General features: G+C 42.3%; 1 protein-coding gene across 2 annotated transcripts in view; it reads right to left on the bottom strand.

The window, feature by feature from the left end:
* The window catches only part of LOC119648045 (protein nervous wreck), a 29303-nt gene extending 4444 nt beyond the window's left edge, over positions 1-24859 (bottom strand). The window contains exons 1-9 of one of the 2 annotated variants that reach the window (XM_038049497.1): positions 24597-24859; positions 24489-24507; positions 12138-12367; positions 10991-12074; positions 5831-5960; positions 5616-5767; positions 4927-5557; positions 4822-4866; positions 4718-4746 (exon numbers count right to left, since the gene is read on the bottom strand). In XM_038049497.1, the coding sequence (XP_037905425.1) occupies positions 4718-4746; positions 4822-4866; positions 4927-5557; positions 5616-5767; positions 5831-5960; positions 10991-12074; positions 12138-12367; positions 24489-24507; positions 24597-24616 (2340 nt within the window). In that variant the 5' untranslated portion in view covers positions 24617-24859. Of the gene's footprint in view, positions 1-4717; positions 4747-4821; positions 4867-4926; positions 5558-5615; positions 5768-5830; positions 5961-10990; positions 12075-12137; positions 12368-12903; positions 13156-24488; positions 24508-24596 lie in introns of those variants that run through there. The other variant, XM_038049498.1, reaches the window with a different exon arrangement.
* Positions 24860-25203: the final 344 nt, after the last annotated feature.

Here is a 25203-nt window from a genome sequence, read left to right as displayed (position 1 = left end):
TCCGTCAGGTCTTATGACGTCCCTTCTAGACGTAGCCGACGACCTGGGTAGCACCCGAGAAAAGAGCAGCCCAGTACTCATCGATATTCTCAGGCGAGTTACTCAATTTATATATTTACAGTCCGATCAGCCTGATAGATCCCCCACTGTCGAGCGGCAGCTGGGTCATACAAGCGGTCGATGTTGAACTTGGGAGCTCGAAGCTCGCACAAGCGAATATAAGCGACCATTAGATGGCGATCCCTTTCGAGGCCAATGTGATCGCCTCTTTTATTATGTACATATATCCAGAAGGCAACTCCCAAATCTACTGCTGACCACGAAATGGCCGATCTGATTGCTTGTACGATATGGTGCTCAGAGGTGGCGGCGAGGAAGATGGGGCGGCAACCCTATCGGCCAAACCAAAACCAAGTGGCCGAGGAGAACCTCCATAGTGGTGGCACCGGGAGACGCTGTAATCACTTTGGTTTGCCGGCCGTGATTCAGTAGGCGAATGCTCCAAATGCCTAATCAGGGCGATCAGACCCGAGTCTGCACGGGGACTCATCTGAAGTGGCAAATTGGTCACGAAACCTTACCAGGGGTATACTGGTACCATGGGAAACGGGAAAGTTCCTGGACTCACATACTTCGGGTGAACTCCTGTTGTATGTAAGGACAGCTCGGTTATTTGCGGTTGGCCCCCCTAGTGGGATTTTCATGATGGTTGTGGTTATGCTCAAGCGAGAAGAGACCTTCGGGCCTCGACGTGGTGTTGCGTATCAACACGGGTGCCGTACTCCATAGTTCGGTAGAGATTTAGGTAATTCTTGCATCCACCAGTATGAATGCTAAGCCATGCACTTGGTATAGACTGGTACCGCTGTTGCTTGTCTCAGCCGGGCTCTGATTGTAGTCATAAAATCAATCCGTGTCTGAAGAGGACCGTAGGATTAAGTCTCACGACAGGTGCCTACGTAAAACACCATGGGCTTCACTGCTTGTACGATATCGGTCAGTTGAAACCTTATGGCCTTATGATTTCCATGCCCATGTCTTGAACTGTAATAAGTTTATAGAAAAGAGACAACTTTGACTTTGAGTATAGTAGCATTTTCACCAAACTTCATAACATCGTGCTCTACAGAGACACCTTCCCGTTTACGATGGTTGACATTTCAATGATGGATTGCACCACTCGTTTGATTAAAATTGTTGCTTTTATTGTTGCAGAGCTATAGCGTTTTTCGTAAATAGAACTGCCATATCTAAGCCAATCTGCTTCACATCAAAACCACGTTTCTTACATTTAATGCGTAATATTCGTAAATTCTCCGTTATGAATGGGACACTCTGTATATAACACCCTAAAATACTACATGATTATAGGATGAATTTAAGGGGAGTTTTCAGCCAATTTTCACAAAGAAAAAATTTTCATAACCTCAACTTAGAACGATGTATACTCGCAGATAGGCGGAGAAACAAAAAGATTCGGAAAAAGGAAACCAGCAGGTTCCCAAAAGAAAAGGGTTTTGCCCACCTTGAGGAAAGGGGCTTGTATAGTTGTCGAGCAGGATCATACTCACCCATACGGATTAGGTGACCCACCCACCGTAACCTGTTCAGCCGGATTTTATCTACAACCAGACGGTCGTGGTATCGCTCATAGATTTCATTGTTATAGAGGCTACGGAAAATGATTCCAACTAAGTTTATTTCGTGTTTCTAGTGATTAAATTAAATGTTATTTCTTCAACGCATGCTAAATTACCATAGGAGCCACCACTATTCCGACAACACAGAGGTATGGCAATTCTGATTACGTGTGTATGAGGATCCGCTCCGAGGTGATCATCATTTTTAGCCTAGGCAGTATGTCCTACCTAAACATACTAAGAAAGTTGAAAGCTGGCCGTGATCTTGGGGAATAATATCAACAGGTTCCGCAGGAAATATTATAAAAAAGTGATTTTATGCTGTAGCTGAAAATTCATTCAGCGCCAAAACCAAAGGCTAAGCTAAGTTGAAAAAGCCGCTAACTGGGAATGTGAGGTCGATTCAAATCAACCTCATTTATTGTAAAGTAGCTCAAAACATGTCCTCGCAGATCACGTACGAATCAGAGGTGCCAGTGGCCATCATGAGCGAACCCCATAGAAAGTCTAACAATAATGCGGTGTCCAACCCACATTGCCTAAACTTCGATTCATGTCCACAGAAATAGACGGCATATACGTATATAGTTACTATGCTCCTAAAAGCCTAACGTTAGCTAAATCCGAGGACATGTTGGCCAAATTGGCATGGGACGCGAAAGGACGTAGACAAAAAGTTATTACCGATGACTTTAATGCCTTGGCCACAGAATGGGGTAGGCCATTGATGATGAATGCAAGAGGCGTTATCTCTTAGAGGCTTTCCCACAAATAGACATCACATTGTTTAATGATAGTCAGGTTAATACTTGCCGGAAAGAAGGGTCCGTTTCGATCGTAGCTTTCTTCAATGGGTTGCGATACGTCAACTGTCTTTGACCTAAAGAACAAGCCTAGCAGTTGGGGACCTGCACATCCAAGAATGAAAAGAACGTCAAACTGGTCTGCGAAAGCATTTGGCGAGCCAAAATTTATTGATATTTGGTTGGACTAAGTCACTATACCAGACACACACGTAGAGAAATCCTTCCATATCACGGAACGCATCACGACGGCATGCGATTCACCGATGTCGAAACATTATATTTTCCCCACTGGTGATAGAACAATGAACTGTCTACGTATCATCGAAGCAGAAGAGCGCCCAGAGTGCAATGGGAAGGGTCGTCTACAAGGAAGCTCGAAGAAACTTGAAGCTAGCTATCCAGCGAAGCAAGAGGGACTGCATCTGCAAGGTTGTAACGAGAGTGTTGTTAATTAATGCTGGTATACCTCCTGGTGGACCCCCTTCCTAAATCCTATTGCGCAGTGGTTACCTTAATGTGCAAAATGAATTTAACTCGGCCAAATAGAATCAAATAAGGAGATCATTGGTGACGATTATCTAACAGAAAGAAGGCTTTGGTGCGATACAGACAAGGAACCCAGGGAATGCATTGTCTCCACGGGTGTTCCACAGGGCATTATGCTGGAATCACTATTGTGTAACGACGTTTTAGTAGGTAAAAATCCCGCATGCTGGAACATATGTACCTGCCTTCTGAAGAAAGGCGAAGAATGCCACGCTGAAAGGAAGTCACTGGCCAAAGAAGACGGTTTTAACATTCACTATATTTGCTCAAACGGAATGAAAGCAATAAGGACTCCAAAACTAAAAAATTGACCCATTCAAGGGAAGCTTGTTAATTCCTAGATCTTCACTAATGCCAAAGACGGTGAAAGATAAAAAATGCAAGGAGTGTTTAAAACAAAATCCGACCAAGATGCTCATAAAGAACAGAGCCCTGACCCGGAGGAACTGCCATTCATGCATGATATGTTGTAGTCCACCAAGGACCAGCACAACTTGCACCCACCAAGTCGTCAAAAACCTAATTTATGGGCGATAACACGATCGCCTGGTTGTGAATAGGCTGGGGTGCGCGAGTCAAATAATCCATATGGGTGAGGATAATTCAGACCGGAAAATTATAAGGGCAATATCTTGTAAAAAACGAAGACATACCAGACCTACCTCAGGTTTAGTGATGCTTAGGCCAGGACACCAGAGAGCTTTTAGCGATATCGAATACGGTTTGCCTCCTCGCAAAACCAGTATTTATGGAGTTTCTAACTAAGGCAGGCCTAGACCAGATGCCGTTATTGCGGGTGGGACATCCTCCAGGGAATCAGCAGGCCCCTAACGGAAAAACGAAATTAGGAGTTCGGAACGGGTGCAGCATGTCTCCCATGGTAATTCCTGCAGCAAACAGAGAAGAGGAGAAGACGGCATACCGAATACTGCCCTTAACCTTGCGGTAAAATCTAAGCAGACATATACTTTCAGTCGTTTTGCTCGATCTTACTCTATGCAGTACCAATTTCGAGAAAGGCACTTCAAATCTCATGTAACGTGCCTAAACTGAGTGCCATTTATCTATCATCTCGGATATGATGCCAATTTATTCTTTAACGCAAACGATAAACTCCGAAAGGGAGAGATCTATAATTAGGTAGCAGAAGCGTTGAGGACGCTCAGTAAAGTGTCAGTGGTTACATATCTACCATCAAGGAGTGGTCGTAAACATGACATCGAGAGATTAATAATAATCTCATCCAGTTTCTCACAGAACCATGAAGGTCATGGCCAATGACTCTGCAGATTATAATTGGAGAATTCACCCATTTGTCCAAACTGGGGTGGAGCTCCAATGGACCCAAAGCACTATCTGAGATTTATAGACGAGAGGGGAAACTCAAAGGAAACTCTAGGGGAGGCGCATTTTAACCACAAAACCTTAAAAATCGTGGACTAGTCGGAAATGGCAGATTATAAGATTGAAAAATTGATGTGTTGCTGGAAATCTAACTTATTAATAGAAAGCATGGAATCCAACTGCTTATCCGCGACGTTGTTACTTCAAATGTATCCTGAGTTATGAGAATATAGGAGCTTGATTTTGTCAGAACCATAGACTTTAAAAAGGCATATGTTGTTCAAAGGCCATAAGTACCCAATATGCTTAAGGTCGATTGCAAAATTAAGAAGAAAGGATTCAACTAATACATATACTTTAGAAGAAGAAAAAAATCGATACCTCTTCCTCAACGTCTTCTTGCACAAGTACTATATGCAAGCATGAAAAGCAAAGGATTTACATTAGTTCAATATGTGATCAAAACCAATTATTTTTAAGCTTACCTGGTGGTGGCATTTGCGGGACATTATCATATTCCTGTTCAGCCTCTGTAAAATTAACAACAACACATTCAAGTTGAATTCAAAGAGAAAAATCTCAAATTAAACCTTGCAAATCGTGAAGATCTTGTAACTTCTCATTCAAAGAATCTGCATATTCCGCGGGTAACGCAGGTGGAGCTGGAAGTGAAAGGCCTGGCGGAAGCTGGGCCAGTGGAGACTCGGCTCCTTCTTCAGTTAGTGGCTCACCATTTTCGTCACACTCTTCTACTACTAGAGATGGGAAATTTCCTACTTTACCATCCAGTTCACCTTCCCACCAGCCATCATCAACTCCATGTGCACTTTTTGTTATAATCTTGATTATTTGGCCTTCTTCGAACGTAAGCTCATCTTGTGCAGTAGCGTCATAATCATACAAAGCAATGCAATATTCTTGACTAGATTTCTTCTTTCCAGGAGCCATTATAACAGATACTTGGTCAGGTGATTGTACTGAATCTTGAGTTTGATCCTCATTGTCGACTGTATAGTCGACCGATGAGAAGGAGATTTGAGTTTGGAGCTGATTTTGGCCTGTTTCCGCCACAGAGTCCTGTTCCACGTCCAAATAATTATGAGGGACGTAGCCTTCTTCACCTTTATAGTTTCGAGCCCGCAACCATCCATCTCCGTCGCCTTCACCAATCACCTCTAGTTGCTCGTTCTCTACGATAGATAACTCATCCGGATTTTGAGCCTGGAGGAGATGCCAATTTGTGGTAAGGGTTAGAACAGTAGCTAATGAATAAATTTACCGTGTAACTATAAATTGCAGTGCACTTAAATATCGGATCCTTCGGGGCTGGAGCTGCTTCAGGAACGGTTGTATCTTCGGTGCTCCAGTCAACTTCAGTAGGATCTTCCCATCCGGCGGTAAGTTGTTCAATCGTTTGCCTCTCTTGTTCAACTGAAACGATATTGGAAATGTTTTAAAATCCTGGAAACTTAGAATGTTCGAATATGAAGTTACCATCTACATCCCCATCTTGCGATAACTGATCCTTATTCATATCCCTATCATCTTGTAATGCGGAACCTGATGGTTGAGTTTCCTGTTCGGCATTATCACTGTCGTAGAACGAATCTGAACTGGGATTTTCCTGTAGAAAAGAAACAAGTCATGAGGTGAATTCGTTGGTTTCCCAAACAAATTTTATTTAAAAATGGAAATTGGAAAACCTAAAAATAGGTAGGCTCCATAGCTTCCAAATTAAAGATGTAAAATTCCGGAGAAAGGGCTAAAAATTTGGCACTAATTGGAAGAGGAAAGACACTGATATACTACCTATGTCTATAGGTCGGAGGGTCGAAAAGGGGGGAAAATGGAAAACCATTTTAACATCTATAATTGTTGGTACTGGAAAGACTTCGAGAAAGAAGTGAACTTCATGATCTTGGGGTAAAGAAGAGCTGGCAGATGCTAGAGCAAGAAGGGAAGGAGGCACACTAAACGCCTACGGAAAGAAACTGTCAAACCATTTATAAGCTTGAGGCCGAAAAAGTCGAGGAATTAGCGGAAATACAAGATGGATCTGGATCAAAACACGAAAAATCAAATCGAAGATTAATACTAGTAAAACCAAAATTCTGAGTCTGACGGATTATTGAAGTTGTTGGCCAATTTCTAGGGAGCTGAATAGCGTTGTTTCTGACGATGGTGGTATCCAGGTCAATTACAAGCGTTAAATTCACTTTCATTTATTTACCCAAAATCCGGAAATGCAGATACTTGAACACCAATTTCACTTTGAGGGTGTTACACATCGAAATTTCTGCTACTAGATGAGAGCAGCAAGAGGAAAGTAACCACCAATACCGCTTGACAGCTCCGGAATTTTGTCAACCCCTGTTTGCGTTGGGTCTTCAAAACACCCAGCCTTGCAACAATCTGGAATAAAAATTTTGATACATGGGCGAAATATCCGTAGACGTATTTATTAGGGAACAGAAGTGACAGTGAAAAGGCCACATTTTAAGCAAAAGTGGCAACTGATTCTCCCAGGAAGATCGACTAGTAAGTTGTCTTAGAACTACATGGATCAGGACAAATGGAAGTCTCTTATGAAATTCCAAGAAGAGGTGACAGAAGTCGGGAATTATAGTGGATAGGTCTGGTTGATTCGCTATATCTAGAAGCATAGGAGCAATATGTTTTTTCATTAAAGATGGTTGATGTGGAAATTAATTACAAAATGCTCGATGCGCTTGATGATGGTGATGAGGCTGCTCAACAAAGGTGATTTGTTAAGAAATTATGGGGAAACCTTGAACCAAGCAGTAATCAACCCCAAGCTAAGGTGTGACTAGTGTACCAAGGGTTAAGTAATCATTAAGGGTTAAAATGCGAGACGGAAGACCCCTGCACACGTTCGACCGCGACGGAAGTTGTGCGAGCAAAATTCCGCATATAAGAGTTGGTATTAGTGCCGTCTATGTGATGCAGTGCATTGGTGGGCGCCCAAGTATAGCTCACATAGCTGCGAGTTGCTGCAAGCACATGGCAAGATCTGTTATATTAATAGATATTGCATAGCTGTTTTGGCTTCGCACATCTCAACGGGAACCAAAGGAAGTGCTTCCTTGAAGATTTATTTCGGATTAATGGTAATGGATCTTAATGGAATCACTGAGCGAATGATGCTTCAAAATTCGTATGTTTGCTCTCCTAGGAAGTGAGAAGGAAATAAGTAGATGCATTGCGGCAAAAGTGAATCTATTCCAACAGTGAGACAAGCAGCATTATCAACACTAACTAGCAAGATCATGTCAAGTCAGCTAGTATGGCGCTACCACCAATTGCGGCTCCAACTCCGTCGTTATTGTGTTTTAAGGAAAAAAGTCGGCGCCCCAGGTATGAAAGATTTTATGGATTTTTAGTGTAAGAATATTTATGTACGCAATGATCCCATTTGTACATAGCTCATAATGTATATGCATTGAGGTCGTCAAACTATTCGCTTCAATATGATACTGACATCTCCTAGGGTGCTGTCATTTGATGCGAGGCTAACATGTTGGATAGGGACACCACCGGTAGGAAAGTTTTTTAAAAGGGCCGTTTAATTTAAAAGACACTTTTAAACTAACATCTAAACATCCCATTTTGCTTGTAAACTGTACGTAAAATAATGGTACCCATTGCATGCATATGAATTCACAGTCCCAACCTAACCACCAAATCTCGTGTCAATAGGAATAATCAATTCTAAAGATAAAAATAATATTACAGAAAGTTTTGTTTTCCACAAGCCACCCCCGTTCCCATAAATACACATTCATGCGGCAACCGTACGTCCTGTAACGGACTACACGTATGCCTCTTGTGTGGAGTTGCCAAATCTCTCATCATGCTCATTCTGTCGTGAGGATAAGAGAACGCCCGACGGATGTGTGGTGGACATGCACGTGAACACATCCGGAGATGTGCGAGTATGGGCCTGCTTAAGCGTAGGCCACGTAGCTCGCCTATCGTTGGATAAAAATTAAGTAATGGAAGAACTAAAACCCAAAACGGAGAGGGGAAATAAAGTTCCGGTGCTGAGCTTTGGAAACCCAATATCGGCCGTTTTTGGGAGTGGGTAAGAGGACTCCCGGCCATCGGTATCCAACAACCAAAGTACCCCAGTAGCTGGAACCGTGACTACTGTAGCATTTAATATTACAAGCGCACGGCAGGGACCCGTTCAGAAGAAGCGGGTGGCGGATTCCCACCTATACCGAACAAGCCCCCACGAATGAAAGCGCTACCCCCGTGGGGAGTTCGTAGCGGGAAGGCATGCAAAGGAGTTAACTTTGACGTTAAATCACCCGAGCGATGTAAGAGGCAACGATCAAGCCTGCCTTTATCGCACTGGGTAACAAGATCATGTGGCTCTGTAAATTCATCAAAGAACGCCGAAATATTCATCACGCCACGATAAAAGCTATCCAGTTGACGTAATGCAAGGCCTAATATAAAAGTGGAGTAAGGGCGTCGAGCGAAAAACACGAGAGAGGAGAAAGCAGGAAAGAGAACGTACGAACAGTCAGACCAGTCGATTCCGAAGTGAAAAAAGGACTCAACTTCCAAAAATGTGAAGCAGGTGCAAGGGACGGTTGAAGCTGTCGGCGAAACTCACGTAGCCGCAATTCCAGAGAAAGGTAGGGGATCTCTGAAGGAGGGTGGCACCGGGAAAAGGGGGAAAGATAACACCGGAAGTTATCATCATCTACAAACATGGTGAAGGGTCATACGTTGACAGTTTGAGAAGAGTGTAGGGAGACCACGAACTCACCAATATGGCTAATAATATTAGCCGCATTAAACGGTCCAAAAAGGAGACCTCATGTTGGAGCTCAGGAAATTCTTGAGCCAAAAGCCAAAATAAGATCTAGCAGGCCGGAGATCACTATTTTATAATGAAGAAAAACAAATTTTATTTTTTAATGCCGAATAGTGAGTTTTTTTATTCCTCATATAGTCTGACAAAAACTCACTGAGGAAGAGGACAACTGGTCCTTGAAATACCGGTGAAACTCACTATTCGACATTAAAAAATAACATTTGTCTTTGTCTTGTCTTTTCATTATAAAATAAGCCGTAAAAACGACACACACAACCGACGAAATGAAATTGGATGTCGAAAATGCATTAACCTCTGCCAAGTACTGGACCCGAATTAAAGGTGCATTGGCGGGCTTGGGTGTTCCTGAATATTTGGCGAGTCGGTTCAAGAACTGCCTCTCACAGAGGAATCTCCGGTACGACAGGGGCGAGGGCTCCAAAGAGCACGTGGTCACCGCGGAGGTACCACAGGCCTCTGTACTGGATCCCCTACTGTAGAATGTGGTATAATTGTGGTGCTTGTTCTTGCCGTCCTAGAAGAGGCTACGATGTTCAGCTATGCGGTTGACCTGGTTGTAGGTGTCGCAGCCAAGTACCCAGAGGTCTACGCGACGGAGACAGTGAAAGCTGTGAAAAGCTGACTAGATAGAGACGGATTAACCTTGACAGACGAAACGGAGGCAGTCTTAATAACCAACTGTAAAAGAAGAACACTGTGAAAGTGAAAGTCGGAGGACATACAGTCGTTTCGAAGCCAGCTATCAAATACCTTGATTAATGCCAGACTGAATTTTATCGAGCACCTATAGCATGCATGTCAAAAGGCAACTACTGCCACCGCGGCGCTTACAAACATTTTGCCGAATCTTGGCGGAGCGAAACAATATAGGTGATTATTTCTAGCTGAAGTAATGCGATCCATTCTGCTTTACCTGTGGGGACAAGTCTATGACGAGTCACTGGCCGCACAGACTCATTCCTAACATTAGTATGGCTTAAACTGACCACCACATTGCCCAGTTCCTCGCCGGAGACAGTGGTTGCTATAAGCACTATTTTCATTGCTTTGGGTTAGATGATTCGCTCAGTTATCCTAGATGTGGAGGTATCCCGAAGGATCCAGGGCATGTGATGTTTTATTGCCCAAAGCCATGGAGGGGGGAATCCGAACCAACGGGCAGGAGCATTAGCCCGGAGAATATAGTTGCTGAGCTGTCGAGGTTAATGGGAAATTGATTTAGCCCGTCCTCCGTAATCATAAGAACAAAGAAGGAGTTACTGAAGGAAGAAAGAGGAGGAAAGCGTAAAGGAACAGAAGGACAAGAACCTAAAAGCAAACCCAATCCGCGAAGTAATAATTAAATGGTGATCCCTTGGGCTAGGGCTACAGAGGCCAGAGGTGGCTCTTAGTGGGTGGGAATCCCAAACGCGTTCGCTCTAACTCTGACGTTTGTTCGACTCAGCTAAAGCGGACATATGCATCTAAGAATAGGTCCGAAAAGAACAAAGGCTAAGTCCTTAAAGAATCTGACAGATTTGCGAATACCAAAAAAGAGCCAGCAAAGAACTAGTCGAGACCAAATACGCAAGGACTTAAAGAAAAGTTTAGACAAACCAAGGAATCTATAAATTTTTTCAAGTTAAAACCCAGCAGTGGGCCACCAACATCAGACTTACAAAGCATTTGAAGCCACCAAAAAAACCACCCTCGATCAAACCATTGAAGATTGGTCATCGAAATCAACGGAGGATTGAAGGACTGGAAAGCCTCTTCAAATATAAAAAATAGAATTGACAACTACTCACCCCTTGTCCAGATGCATCTGTCCTCATCGATATCGAGCTCGCTGATCGAGTCAACTCATGTACACCAAGAGATTCTGCTTCCTGTACCCACTCATCAACATTAATTCCACCAGCTCGAAGACACTCTAGACACGCCTCAGCACGAGCTTTCTCGGTTTCCGACTTTCTTATCAGCTCCCTAAATTCTTCGATCTTTGTATCCAAATCCGGCCCATTCGGATCATTCGGATCTGTCTTCTGTCCAGAATCACGCATCGAAACACATATAGCCAACTTTCTAGCATTCTCACGAATAGAATTATTTTCACGAACCACTCGCGCTGCCAGCATCTTAGCTTCACGTGCCAGAGTATCTGCAGCTGAATCATGTTCGGCAGTAATTTTGAAAACCGGGTCGTTATCGCACGGCTCGAAATCATATTGAATGTGCTGTTTCAGAACCGGGTAGAAAAGATAGCAGCATTGAAGATTGTATTCCCTAGAGAGTTGTTGCGCTTGGTCTCGTATTTTTCCAAAGGAATTCTGAGTTGCTGAGCAAGTCAAAAGTTCAGTGCGTCCCATGAGGGTTAGGTATTCTGCGATCCGTTCGAATACGTAGTTTTCCATGGAGGTCATCGTTGTTTGCAAATCCACGGTAAAGTAACGATTTTGGTGTGCATTAGCAGACGCCAGGCTTAGAAGATAGTCGTTTCGAGCCCCCGTTGATTTCTCCTCCAGTTGCTCCTTGCGAGTTGTGACTCGAGCGCTGTTTTTCTGTAGTGATGTGATGGATTGGAAAAAGGATCCTTTCTTCTTTTTCAACTTTTCTTCAATATCACGAGCTTTGTCTCGAACATCATGAGCGCAGTGCTCTTCGTCGAAATATTGTTTCTTCGTTTTATCTACTTCGCTCACTGTTACTTGGAGCTCCTTTTGGATGTTGGCCAATTGATTCAGGCATTTCTTACTTATTTGTAGTTTATAGTCGCGCAGAACTTTCGCCTCGTCCGCTATCTGCTGCTGGAAGACTTCGATAGCTGCTAGTCGCGCCCTGGCCAATTTTTCATTTTCCTCGAGGACAGTTCGCCACACACTCCACATATTCCTGGAAAAGTTAGAAAGTTCATTGGCTGCAGGAGGAAAAAGTAGTGCTTCCCATATGACTTACCATCTCTCCTCCATCCCATCAACTTTGATGTCCGGAATATTTGGGATCTTCTTATTTAGGTATGCGGACGAGATCTTGAGTAGCGCTTCGCTGTACGACTTCTCGATGGCCGAGCGTTTGATAGTGAATTGCCGAATATCCTCCAGCAAATCGCACTCATGCTGATTCTTTAGCTGAAGTTTCGCGACTTGCTCAGTGTGCAGATTCTTGAGGAATTTCACGTAGTTCCCCTACGAAATGGGATGGAAAATTGCATTAGGCATTCATGTCGGTCCTGGCAACAAATCTGGTGTTAAATCGATTCGAATGCGGAGCAGCCATGCATTCACTACTCTGCTCCCTGACTACCCATTCCTGATGGCCATTGCGATTTGTGCGTAATCGATTTGTGAATTACCAAAATAACCCAAGAAGGTGCTACTGAAAGCAAGTAACCAGTTGTCTACTCATTTCATACTTACTTTCCGCGGTGGAGGTTGCATTGTGTCTAGCGCTTTCTATTATGCCAAATTTTGAGTGAGATCCAATTGAAATTGTAGCGAAATTATGTAATGGAATGAGGATGCAAGAAGCAATAGCAGCCCGAGTAGCAATGCAGGAGCAAATCACAAACCGCCCCGAGTAGAAAGTGATTTTCTCGTTGCAATACGAAAGCTATCGCGCAACAATTATAAATAAAATGTAACTCGAATTAGCATTATTCCTCTGTAAGCACGAAAAATACCGAAAAAGGATGAAATATTTAAGAAGAAAACACGAAACAAACACTTTTCTTAGACATCCCTCAACCACCCCAGTGCCAGTCAAAGTTCTGTTATCGATTCTTTTTCACATCGAGCACTTGGAGCTCGTTGTTCGCCGCTGTCTTCCTGCTCTGGCTAACAGTGTGTAGGCATTTCAAGGGTTGTTGTTGCGCAGTGGCCAGGGTATTTTGTGTGATGGCACCGGGAACAGATTCTTGCTAGTGACTTATGCCCCCGCTACCTATTCCTTCCAGTTGTAATGTCTAACAAGCGTCGAGTGAGGAACCAAGTATTGTGGATAATGGGAAGTTTTGCGATTTAACGGTTGAAGATTTGAAAAAAGGACAAAGCTTGATAGTTGGGAGGCTATTTTCATTGACAAATTGAATTTGATTATTCTCTAGTAATTGAAACATTGTATGCGAAAGAGCAAATTATAATAGTAACATTGTTACAAGAACAATTTCTGCTAATTTTTAAGTATTACAGGGCGTAACGAGAAGCGAATGGAAAGGGGGATTCCCCCCCGAGCACGAAGTTTTCGCGAGAACCCGGAATAGAAATTTTAATAAAAACAGGGATAATATAGGCGCCGAAATAACTTTTCCCCAAGACTCATATAGTTTCGCCCGGGCTCGATTTTTCCGCGGCGTGATACTCCTCAGACCCTGAATTTTCTCAGAGGAACGGAGCAGGTAATATAGAGGGCCCTTATTCACCCTGGACTCTGATATTCTCTCTACAGTCCTACTTAAGAATGAATACTTGGAGAAGGCGTGCAAAAATTATTGACCGGTCTGTTCAATGCAGAAGTTGTAGAGACAAAGGGCCTATTGCCAAGGAGGACGATACAACCTCAAATCCATGTAACAAGAAAGCACCGAATACCAGAACTACGATGGGGTGGGTAGGGTAGGTATCAGTATCCGCTCCGAGGAGCCCAATTAGCGCTTTGATGCGCCGTTTTGATGCCACAAACTCCTAAGACCGTGACTGTTGTTATGGGAGCAGGGAGGCGGAGTCTAGCCGGCTCGGATCTTCAGAGCCAACCCGTAGCATTCACGAAGGAAAGCAGCTCCCCAACCCTGCAGCTAGAAATCTCTCTGAGGTCCCCAAAGAATGGTTTACCCAGTGTCCGCAGCCTGATTCTAGCCAGAGCTGGGCAATCGCAGAGAAAGTGCATGAGGGTTTCCCTTCCTTCTCCGCAGCTTCGGCAATGCGAGTTGTAGGGTATGCCGAGCCTGCTACGATAGACGGAAAAATAAAAATAATTCGACGTCAACCACTGGAGAGTCGCTTAAAATTTGCATTTCTAGTCCACCGAACTCATCCATGATGTAAGGATAAATTCCATCGACCAAACCATACGGGATTGAATAGGCAGTCTTAACTATTGGAAGGGGCGTGTACATATATAGCTGTTATGCTCCTTCAGAGAATTCGAAAACATGATACCCTTGATTGCTGTCTAATACCGCCATGCTATTAACATAGTATGCTGGTCCCAAGCCCAGGTAAAGGAGGAGGGTTTGAGGCAACGTACTTTGTACTATCCTCAGTAAAAACAAAAATAAAATAAAATGAGATCAGGGAAAGAGATAAATAGAGTATAGTTGGAAGTGTTCCTCTATGTTAAATTCTACCTGATCTCTCTTGGTGACGTTAAAAACAAGATGATCGGATCAAGTAGCAAGCCTCAGAGAAATGCTAGTGCGTCCACCTCAGTCGATACGGCAGGACGGGCCCTGGTCCTGCCCAGAAGTGGGCAAGCGTTTTTGACGGATGGACGGCATCAGGACGTAAGTAGGTTAGTCCGAGCAAAACAAATACGAGTCTACACGCTAAATGTTGGCACTCTAACTGGATAGACCGAGGAACTCGCAAGAACCCTTCGGAAAAGACGCATTGATATCTGCGCTCCGCAGGAAACCCGATGGCCTGGTGTCAAAAGCGGCGATATATTATAGAACGCGAACACAGTAAACATGGCTATAAACTTCTTTATTTTGGTAACCCACACACTCAATACGGTATTGGCATTGTCATCTCAGATGGTTTCCGTGATGCCATTAAAGAATTCGAACGACTTGATGATCGGCTGATGAAGCTGATCGCACTATTCACTTCTTCACCGCATACGCACCACAGACAGGTCGACCTGATGCCGAGAAAGGTACCTTCTGGCAACTTCTCGATGAAAAGACTTGTTACATACCTGCTGATGACTATATCATCATTGCTGGCGACCTTAATGATCATGTGGGTGAAAAGACAGACAATAACAAGTGCCATGGAGGAAAAGGGTTTGAAGCGCGTAATGAGGGTGGCGAGTGTATAATCAATTTTGCGGAAACTTACGAATACATGATTCATTAAACGATTGTCTCATCTTCCTAGATTTTATAGAGGAAACAGCAAAAAAAACAGCAAAAACGCAAATCGACTGTATTCTCATGAGACGCGGACATTTTACCACCGTCACTGATTGTAAAGTCGCTCCCTATGAGACCATTGCACCTCAACATCGACTATTGATTGCCGTCCTACGAATTATGCCACCAATAAAACAGCGTGAGGAACGCACTGGCTCGCGGCGCCTCAAATAGTGGCGATTTGGTGAGAAAAAAGAAGAAACGATCTCACTTATACGATTACCAACCATTACGAATTTGGAAGAATCGTGGAAGCAAATGGAAGACACGATCCGCAAACCGGTCTCTACAGCTCTCCAGGTCACCAAGCCAGGTAAGCGGGTCATCAACCGAAATACTTGGCTTTGGAATGATGATGTTGAAATGAAGGTCCGTGAAAAGAAACGCCTCTACCACAAATTTCTCGACGATGACACGTTGGTCAGTTGGCAAATTTATAAGAATGCCAACCGGAAAGCGAAGAAAGCGATGGCTGTCACCCGAGCAGACCATTACAAAAATCTTTACGATTAATTGGACACTCGGGATGGCGAAAGAGATCTGCATCGACTTGCTAAAAGCCGAAACGAACGCACACAGGATATCAAACACTTCTGTCGTTAATGACAAGAATAGTACTTTGCTTACCAACCGTTGAGTTGCAACGAATAGATGGCGAGAATATTTCGAGCAGATTTCAGTTGAAGAATTCGCTCATTCTCCACTTCCACAATCATTGCCGATATTTGGAGCAGCTCCACTTGTCAGTGCAACTGAAATCGAGGAAGCAATAAAACGAATGAAATCGAGAAAAGCAACAGGACCTGACGGCATCGCTATAAAGCGAGAACTGGGACCCAACACTGTGACTCAGTGAATTCTTTAATCGGACTATTCAGGAAGGTAGTACACCACCTAACTGGCAAGAAAGTGCCGCAGTTCCAATATAGAAAAAGAAAGGTAGTCCAGCAGAATGTTCAAATTACCATCCGATTGGGTTACTTTCCAATACCATGAAGATTTTTGAACGCATTCTGACAACCGTATTCGCGAAATCGTTGAAATAACCGTGGAACTACTGACGCAATACACGCTGCACGGTTACTCATGGAGAAACACCATAAGAAGCATGAGCCTCTTTGCATTGCATTTCTGGATCTGGAGAAAGCGTTTGACCGTGTGCAACACGAGTTCATCTGGTATGCTCTACGACAACACTTAGTGCCAGAAGAACTCGTGCGCTGGGTTCAATTGCTGTACCACGATCCGGAAAGCAAAATTCGTAGTGTGGAGGGTTTATCAAAACTGCTTCGTGTCTCTGTTGATGTTCATCAAAGAAACGCCTTCTCACCACTTCTCTTTGTTCTTGTTATTGACACCGTCAAACGGGACATCCAACGTCCAGCGCTCTATACACTGCTTTATGCAGATGATGTTTTCCTAGCGTCTAATAGCAAAAATGATCTCGAACAGCTTGTCCAAAAATGAAATGATCGCCTCATCCAACACGGTCTCAGATTGAATTTGATTACAACTGAGTTTCTGACGACCGATTCCCTTCAAACAGGCACAAGCACTGCTCAGAACTGACCGATTTAAATATCTCGGGTCAATGATATCAGCAAATGCAGAACTGCGTTATGAAATTGCTTCACGCATTAACGCAACCTGGATGAAGTGGCGTTCCACAACTGGTATTCTTTGTGATCGACGTATTAATAAACGTCCCACATCTAAAATTTACCGCAATGTCATCCGTCCTATCACTCTCTATGGTTCTGAGTGCTGGCCGACTATAAATGAGGATATCCGCGATCGATATGGGGTTGCATCGATAGTGAAAAAACTGCGAGAGAGGTGTCTTCGATGGTATGGTCACGTTATTCGCGCCAACGAGAATTCACTTGCCAAGATTGGTCCGAACACCAAAGTCGATGGTAAGCGACCCGAAAGCCTGGTGGAACAACAGTGGCTTGATACGCTGGGTTAATTCGTGATTACTTGTATAGAGGAGATTTAGACCTGCAAAATGGTATATAGGTTGGGGGTCTGGGTGCTTAGAAAATTGCCTTAAAGTGAAGGAATCTCATGAAAAACTTTAAACGTTCGTATCACCTTTAATATTGAGATTTTCGAGAAAAGGAGCTTAATTCGTGATCACTTGTATGGAGGAGACTGAGACCTCCAAAATGCTGTATAAGTTTGGGGATCTGCGTGCTCGCAAAATGGCCTTAAAGTGAGATTTAAAACGAGCTGCCAAGCAGCTAGCTACACCATATATTATAGTGGTCATCCATGTCCCCGGAGTAGGTTTCTTAGTCAGCCATGAAATTGAAACCTATTGTTATCAGCTATGGAAACATAAAACTTGCGAGGCAAATTTAGAAATTTTAAGCCTCATTAACGTTCACGTCCCTACAGGGGAGACTGCGGAGTCGAAGAAGACTACCTTCTACGAGGCAGTAAAACAAACCCTCGAAGCCTGTCCCAAGTATAATATCAAAATCATAGTTGGAGATTTGGACAGTCAAATAGGGATGGAGCCCGTATTTAGGCGATACGTTGGCCTACATAAGGATACCAAAAATAACGGACTGCGGATAATTCAGTTAGTAGTGTCACACGAAATGGTTATTGGAAGTACCTGGTTTGCGAGGAAAGCGGTCTACAAACGAACGTGGACTTCTCCAGATGAGACCACTTTCAACCAAATTGTGTGTTGGTTCAACACCGCCACCTCTCAGCCTAGAATATCAGAATATCAATATAGACTCGGATCACTATCTCCTTGGCATGGTGCTCCGGGCTCGAAAAATAACACCACCTGGGATCCTCTCTGCCAATCAGGTGAGAGTTAACACTGAAGACATATCACGTTGCTGAGTACCAACTATAAGATTTTCTCCGTTATCTTGCTAGGTCGGATAGCCCCGTACGCCCAGAACATCATTGGCCCATACCAAAGAGGCTTCACTCCAGGCAAATCAGCAACAGATCAGATTTTCTTTCTGCGGCAAGCGATGGAAAAACTATTGGGATATGGACATCAGTTGCACCATCTTTTCATTGACTTTAAAGCCGCCTATGACAGCAGAGCTAGTATAAAATTCTAAACGGCGATGAGAGAATTCGGTATGCCGACGAAATTGATAAGACTGACTAGGCTGACCTTGACCATTCTGCGAGGCCAGATAAAAGGAGCAGAATCACTCTCAAGACCATTTGACATCAACAACGGTTTAAGATAAGGAAATTCTCTATCATGCGTCCTCTTTAACCTGGCCCTGAAAAAAGTGATCCGTGATGCTGAGGTAAACGCGAGAGGCATCATCCTCTTTAAGTCCACCCAGCTACTGGCCTATGCTGACGATATCTATATCATGAGAAGAACGACTCGAGACGTATAAACTGCCTTCATCCAGATCGAGCAGGTGACGCGAGATCTTAGGCTGCACATCAATGAAGGCAACACGAAATATGTGGTGGTAACATCAGGACCAAAAACCAACCAACCGACACCATCAAATCGCACTGGTCAAACGGGAAGAATAAAAATAGGAGACTGCAACTTTGAGACCGTTGATAATTTTTCCTATCTAGGGTCGAAAATCACAACCGATAACAGCTACAATGATGAAATCCGCGCACGGTTGTCGGCAGTCAACAAAGCCAATTTCAGTTTACAAAAGCTGTTAAACTCGAAACGTCTCACCATAGGGTCAAAGCTCTTACTGTACAAGACTATGATCTTGCCAGTCCTTATGTATTCCTCGGAAACTTGGGTTCTTAGCAAGAAAAATTGCGAACTCTTGGCCGCGTTCGAGGGAAGAATCCTCCGAAGAATTTTTGGCCCCCTATATGAGGATGGGCAATTCCGTAGCCTACATAATGACGAAATCTATGAGCGATACCACAATTGTATGGTTGTGGATAAAATCCGGCTCAATAAGTTGCGGTAGGCGGGCCACTTAATCCGTATGGATGAGGATGATCCAGCTCAGAAAGTCTATAAGGGCAATATCTACGGTAGAAAAATAAGACAAGGCAGACCCTGCCTGAGATGGAGCAATGGCGTAGGTCAGGACACCAGACAGTTTGTAGCGATATCACATTGATGGATTTCGGTGCAAAACCAGGATATTTGGAGTTCCTTATTAAGGCAGGCCTAGACCGGATACCGGTTGTTCCGCCGTTGATGGTGATGATGATATCAGCATTGATCTAGGTTTTAGGTCAGGTGGATTCACAAACTTATATGAAAATTGGTTGCCCCAATTTCAAGCAGACGACAAAATAGTATTTAATTGTAACAAGTATGAAAGCACGACGCTTTTGAAAAAAAAGCGTTAAAAAAAAGCGTTAAGTTTTGTTCAGTATAAACCTTCCTCCTCCTATTCCCCCAATCGCTTTGAAATTTTAGTATGTCTTATACAGAAAAGCGTCAAAAGAAAGGAATTGTTAAACAAGTGCCAGCAACGATGGGAATCGACGGGAAAAGATCGACGTACCCTCAATTTATTTCCCGACATTAAGGCCAACAGAGACGGTATGGTAAAATAAATTAGAATCTTACAAAACTTCCAAAACTGCAGATACCGCAAGTACTTGTATAGGATTAAACTCAACAATTCCAACGGCGGCAATAGTCTGGAGCACCCGGAGTATGTATTTTTCTATTGTTGGATTGTTGGAAGAAAGGAACTCTGGATGAGACGTTAGAATAGACGATAGCGTCACATAGAAACTAGGCCACTGTTAAACACGTTATTGTTTGTGCTTGTGAGCAATCAAATAAAAAAGTCAGTGAAAGTTTCTGTGATCCGACTATTAGCTGCAGCATTAATTTTCTCAGCAAAATGAACTACTTTTTTGTAACGATGTCAATTATTTACTAGAAACTATAAGCAAAGAGACATTATCACATTTATAAGAACACGAAAGTATAAATTTGCTACAAACAGAATACCAAAAATGTCAATGGACATTAACTTCAAACCGATTGTCATATAATATCGGAGTACACATTCCGTGGTTCAGAAAGTCTCAGCTCCCCGGTAATCTCTCTTCTCCAACTTCATCTTCTTTTCTTAAGGATGCATTAAGTTCAACTTACCAAACATCTCCACAAAATCTCATTTTGGAGCATTCCCTAAATTAAGATGTCCACACATACTCAACAAATTTAAGCAAAGAGTCATTGACAGTTAATTATAGCATATTACTATATTTTATAAATTTACCTGAAAACCCTCCTTAAGTTCATTCTAGAAGTACGAAATCGGAATCAGTATAAGTGATAATATAAGACACAATTCTGGAAAATTTTTCAACCATGACTAACAAAGTAATAGAAGGTCAAATTTCTGTATTCCACGTGAATTCATTGTACTTCGACATGTTTGACTTCATCATCAACTGAACTCACACCACACGCCATCTACTGAATGGCGGCCGCACTAATTTGAGCATCAATTCGCTCCGTTCCGCTCTTCAGTAGATGCCGGGCTCACAGTAGATCTACTATAGGCAGTACCCTTACAAAAATGACCCCAGTTGCAAATGTGCTTGCAGAAGCTTATCTGTACACATCAGAGACGCTAAACAAGGAAAAGGCATAATCTTCGTCAAATCGTATTGGTAAGAGAGAGATCGGTGAGCTTTTGCTATTCTGGTACTACGGCGTGCTCACCCATATAGCAAAAAGTTGTTTCACGTATTCACTTATACATAAGCAAAAACTTGCCAATCTCACCAATACATTGGCAAGTCCGGGCGGTATGTCAAACACAGCTGATCGGGTTTTCGGTACATCTCGCTCATGCTCAAGGGCAAAACAATTTGAAATCGTGTGTACTCGTACTGATTTCCCCCCTTGAGGGGCAAGGGGGAGTGAGGTAGCTGTCTAGTATCTAACTGTGGCCGGGCTCACGACCACTCATCAGCTCAAACCAGTCTAGGTGCAAATCTGCCGCTTTCGAAAAATATTATAATTCATATCTTCATCGAGTTTTGAATTAAGGGGGTCATCCCGTGTGAAGGCCGTTTTTTTTGCCTTTTTTTGAAAAATTATTTTGAAGGACTGGATAAAGATAGAAACGTGATTTTTTCACCATATGTTTATTGATATCTCTAGTATATGTGATAAATTTTTCAGCTTGATTTCGTAGCTAATTTTTGGAATAGGTGTTAATTTATGCACCCATCTCCAAAAAAAGGTGTTTTTCTGCTGCCACGCTGGAGGGCGCTGTGTTCATCTGAGCGAAAAAAACTAAACGGCATTTTAATGTGGACAATATTCCACGGTCCGCAAACTAGGATAATTAGAAAATATTAAAAGGTAAATTTTCGGTGGGCTTTTAAACTTAATTTTTTGGATTTTGGTGTTTTTTTGCGGCTTTTTTTATGAATAAAAAAAAACTACCCGTCCGATCGCAATTATTCTAGTTTGCGGACCGTAGAAATATGTATTAAAGAAGTCGTGAAAATTTCAAAGAATTTGGTTGGATAGATTTTGAGGTATGGTGGCAGCCGATTTTCAAGATACAGTTTCGAGAAAAACGCATTTGAAAATTTAAATGTGATTATCAACAGTAAAATTTTAGCTCACCATTAATCTGCTATACCTGATCGATAGAGAACATCCTCCGTTTCTTCAAAAAAGTCTTGTAAGGCCGATTGTTGCCCTCTGGTGTCAATTGTGGCTCTTTTAGCGAGGTCAGTCGAACGTCGTTCGGACCGCCAAATTCGCGCTTCATTACGGCGGTCGGCATAAACCTGACATATGTGACCAACTTGACATCCCATTGTCACTAGAATTTTGAGAATGCCATTGAATCCTTCATTGAAAATAATTACAGCCAGAAAAGTGGCTATTTCTACGACCTTGGCCCCAGAATGTAGGTGTTTAGGAGCGAAAGTTCAGATCAATGCATTTAACGGCTCATTGTTATTCTGGGTCTCTGCTCCTAAACATCTGTTGAACAGATCATCTCGTGACAAATCTTCGTAGATTGGTTTGATGACTGTTTGAACTTCTTCAGTCAAAGGTGCCTTCTCGTGGTAAAAACTATCCAGTTCTCCTTTAGCTTCCGCTTTGCGCCATTTGCACCAACTGTCCTCGCCTGTTGGACAATTTTGATGCTGAGGATTTTCGACTGTAGAACATTTATGGAAGAAAGTTGCCCAAATTTCTTGCTTCATTCCTTCTATCGAATTTGCGTGTCGACGAATAGCCAGCCCAGGAAATGTAGTGAGGTCCTTATCAGTAAGTTTTCCAGCCCCTTTTCCACCAATGCCTTTGTGATTCTTCTTTGCATTTCTAAGCCGCGTTCCCATTCTTTCCTCGACATGTCCTACGTATTCCTTTTTTACTGCTACGTATATTTTATTATTTGCAGAAATTAGCAGAAATACCGGAGACAACTCCAGCAAAATCCAATATACAATATACAAAACTTGTCGCAATTGGAACATCCATGTTCATGCTTCCTAAAAGTTTCTTTGCTGATGTTAATGCGAAGTCCTTTTTCTTCTCTGATAAGTATCGATTTCCATGAAATACTGGTTTTTTAGTGCGAGCATGACGTTGAACGTTAAAGTGATCTCCCTTCGTACGACCCATTTAAAAAAATCACTGAACACACAAACAGCACAATACTTACAACAAAATATAACTGAGTATAACTTGAACGTCTTTCAGTGCTCACTCTAGACTGGATTATCCTTTTTATTCCAAACAGCAAATAAGTTTAGACAATTGATTGGTTTTCCATCTTTTTATATTTATACCTGTGTTCGAATTTATAAGACTCAGGTAAAAAACTAACAGATAAAAAAAGATTCGATGCTCCTTCTCATCGAGTACTCTAGCCGCGGCTGCAGACTCCTTACCTGTTTAACACTGTAATTTCTGAAGGACTCGGAATATCGGAAAATCCCTTTGCCCACATATTCTCCACTATATATAGATACAATTCATGCAAAAAAAAAAAATCGATTTCTCCAACCCGACACACGGGATGACCCCCTTAAACAAAGTAGACCAAAATGCCATATGCAGCGGATTTCGGTTACGGTGTTCCTTCGGATTAAGGAGTGAGGCAGCGTCTGAAGATATCACCTCCATCCTTCGGTCGAAACCGACCAGCCACAAAATTGTTGCTGGTAGTGTTCCGTCCAGATGACTGTATAGCCACGGTGCAACAACTGGTATCCGGTCTAGGCCTCCCTTAGTAAGGAATCCCAAATACCCCGGTTTTGCGCCGAGGTCCACCAATTCATTAAGGAATATTTTGAATTTCTAAAAGAAGAAAAACGTGCATAGAAAGTTCCTCACATAAGATGAACATAAAACCTTTATACCTTGATACCTTTGAAAACAGTACGAATTAGCGGGGCATTTAAACGAAATACGAATTATAAGACTTTTTATGTTTTATGTCACTTCAAGCATAAAATAAGATACGAATTACGAAGGGCTCCAGATGCCTTGCTCTTATACCATTTATCGAGATTTTCTCTGGAGACGCAAATTTGTACGAGTGAGCGGGAAATAGGGATTATCAGGGTACGAAATATTGGGATTCCAGTATATTTGCAACTTCGTAAGAATTAAGAAACTCCATATGCCAGAGCAAACCTGTTGTAGAAAATCCTCCGATATGTCGTTAGTCTTATTGGGGAATCCACAAAATCGAAATCTTTCCGCTTATCAATTGGTCAAACTTCTGAATTCACTCACCACATACATTATCATGTATTATATATACGATTATTAGCAGTTTGAAATGATTATCATAGTCACATTTAAGTCATTATCGAATAGTGCCCACTTAATGGTTTTATGTAAAATTCCACAAACGCAAATTATTTATAATAATATAATCATCTGCTGATAGATAGACACGTATACAATTATTTTTTATTAGCATATAATTACTGTTCTTCGTTGTTGCTCTGAGAAGATTTTAAAAGAATGCTGAGGGAAATTTTTATATTTTATATATATTTAATCAATCCAAATCCGCTATCAATCTTTTATTTCGTGTACATATAAATGGCTTACGATTATTCTACATTATCACGATATATCACATGCAAATTAGAAAATTCCAAATATGTTGATTCTTTCCCCTTTTCAAAGCGATTCTGGCATAGCGTCAGCTCGAATATACCCAAAGATCGCATCTTTTACTCACCACATGTCCAGTCATCTCACTAGATTTAACGATAATGGAAATAATTTTTATTACTACACTAATTGAACTGCATAGCACTAAATGTATCAAAGATCAGGAAGGTACTACCTCTGCCTACTACAAGGCATAGTGACATGAGAATTGGGGGTTTCTGCCAGTTTTATCTTATCTCAACGTATTGATAGTTATCCGATAAGATACTCGTGAGTGAATAGAAAGTCTATCACACTCTACTTGTTTACTTCAAATGTATTAAACACGAGGAATTTTCATAAATATCTGGAATTCCAGTCAATATTTTTTATTCGTTGAAATCAAAGGTAGTAATCGGGTACTCGTTGAATGCTGTATGATTCAGTCTTTGGTACTAACATCTGGGGGCTAGCATTCCTCTCCGTAGTGGCGCTAGGAGAATTTACTGGCTTTCAACAAACTTGTACTTGACTCCGATTAAAAATGAGTAATCTTGGATGTGTCAACAGTACATCATAGCAAAGGGGGAGCTATGTTATTTAGAACCACATATATCTAGGTATACATAGGAATATACATAGAATGAAAAGAACCATACAATACTCTGAAAATAGTCGATCCTCACGATTCAGCTAAGTGAATAGTACAGGGTGCGGCAGCATAACTTCCTTTTCTAAAATGCGCGCCACTCAGTTAGTTGATGTCATAGCCACAGTAGATCTACTATAGGCAGTACCCTTAC

This window comes from Hermetia illucens, chromosome 2 (assembly GCF_905115235.1).
Source record: "Hermetia illucens chromosome 2, iHerIll2.2.curated.20191125, whole genome shotgun sequence".
In the NCBI taxonomy this organism is placed as follows: Eukaryota; Metazoa; Arthropoda; class Insecta; order Diptera; family Stratiomyidae; genus Hermetia; species Hermetia illucens.
Note: the sequence above shows the minus strand (reverse complement) of the source record. Positions and strands in the feature narration are given on the sequence as shown.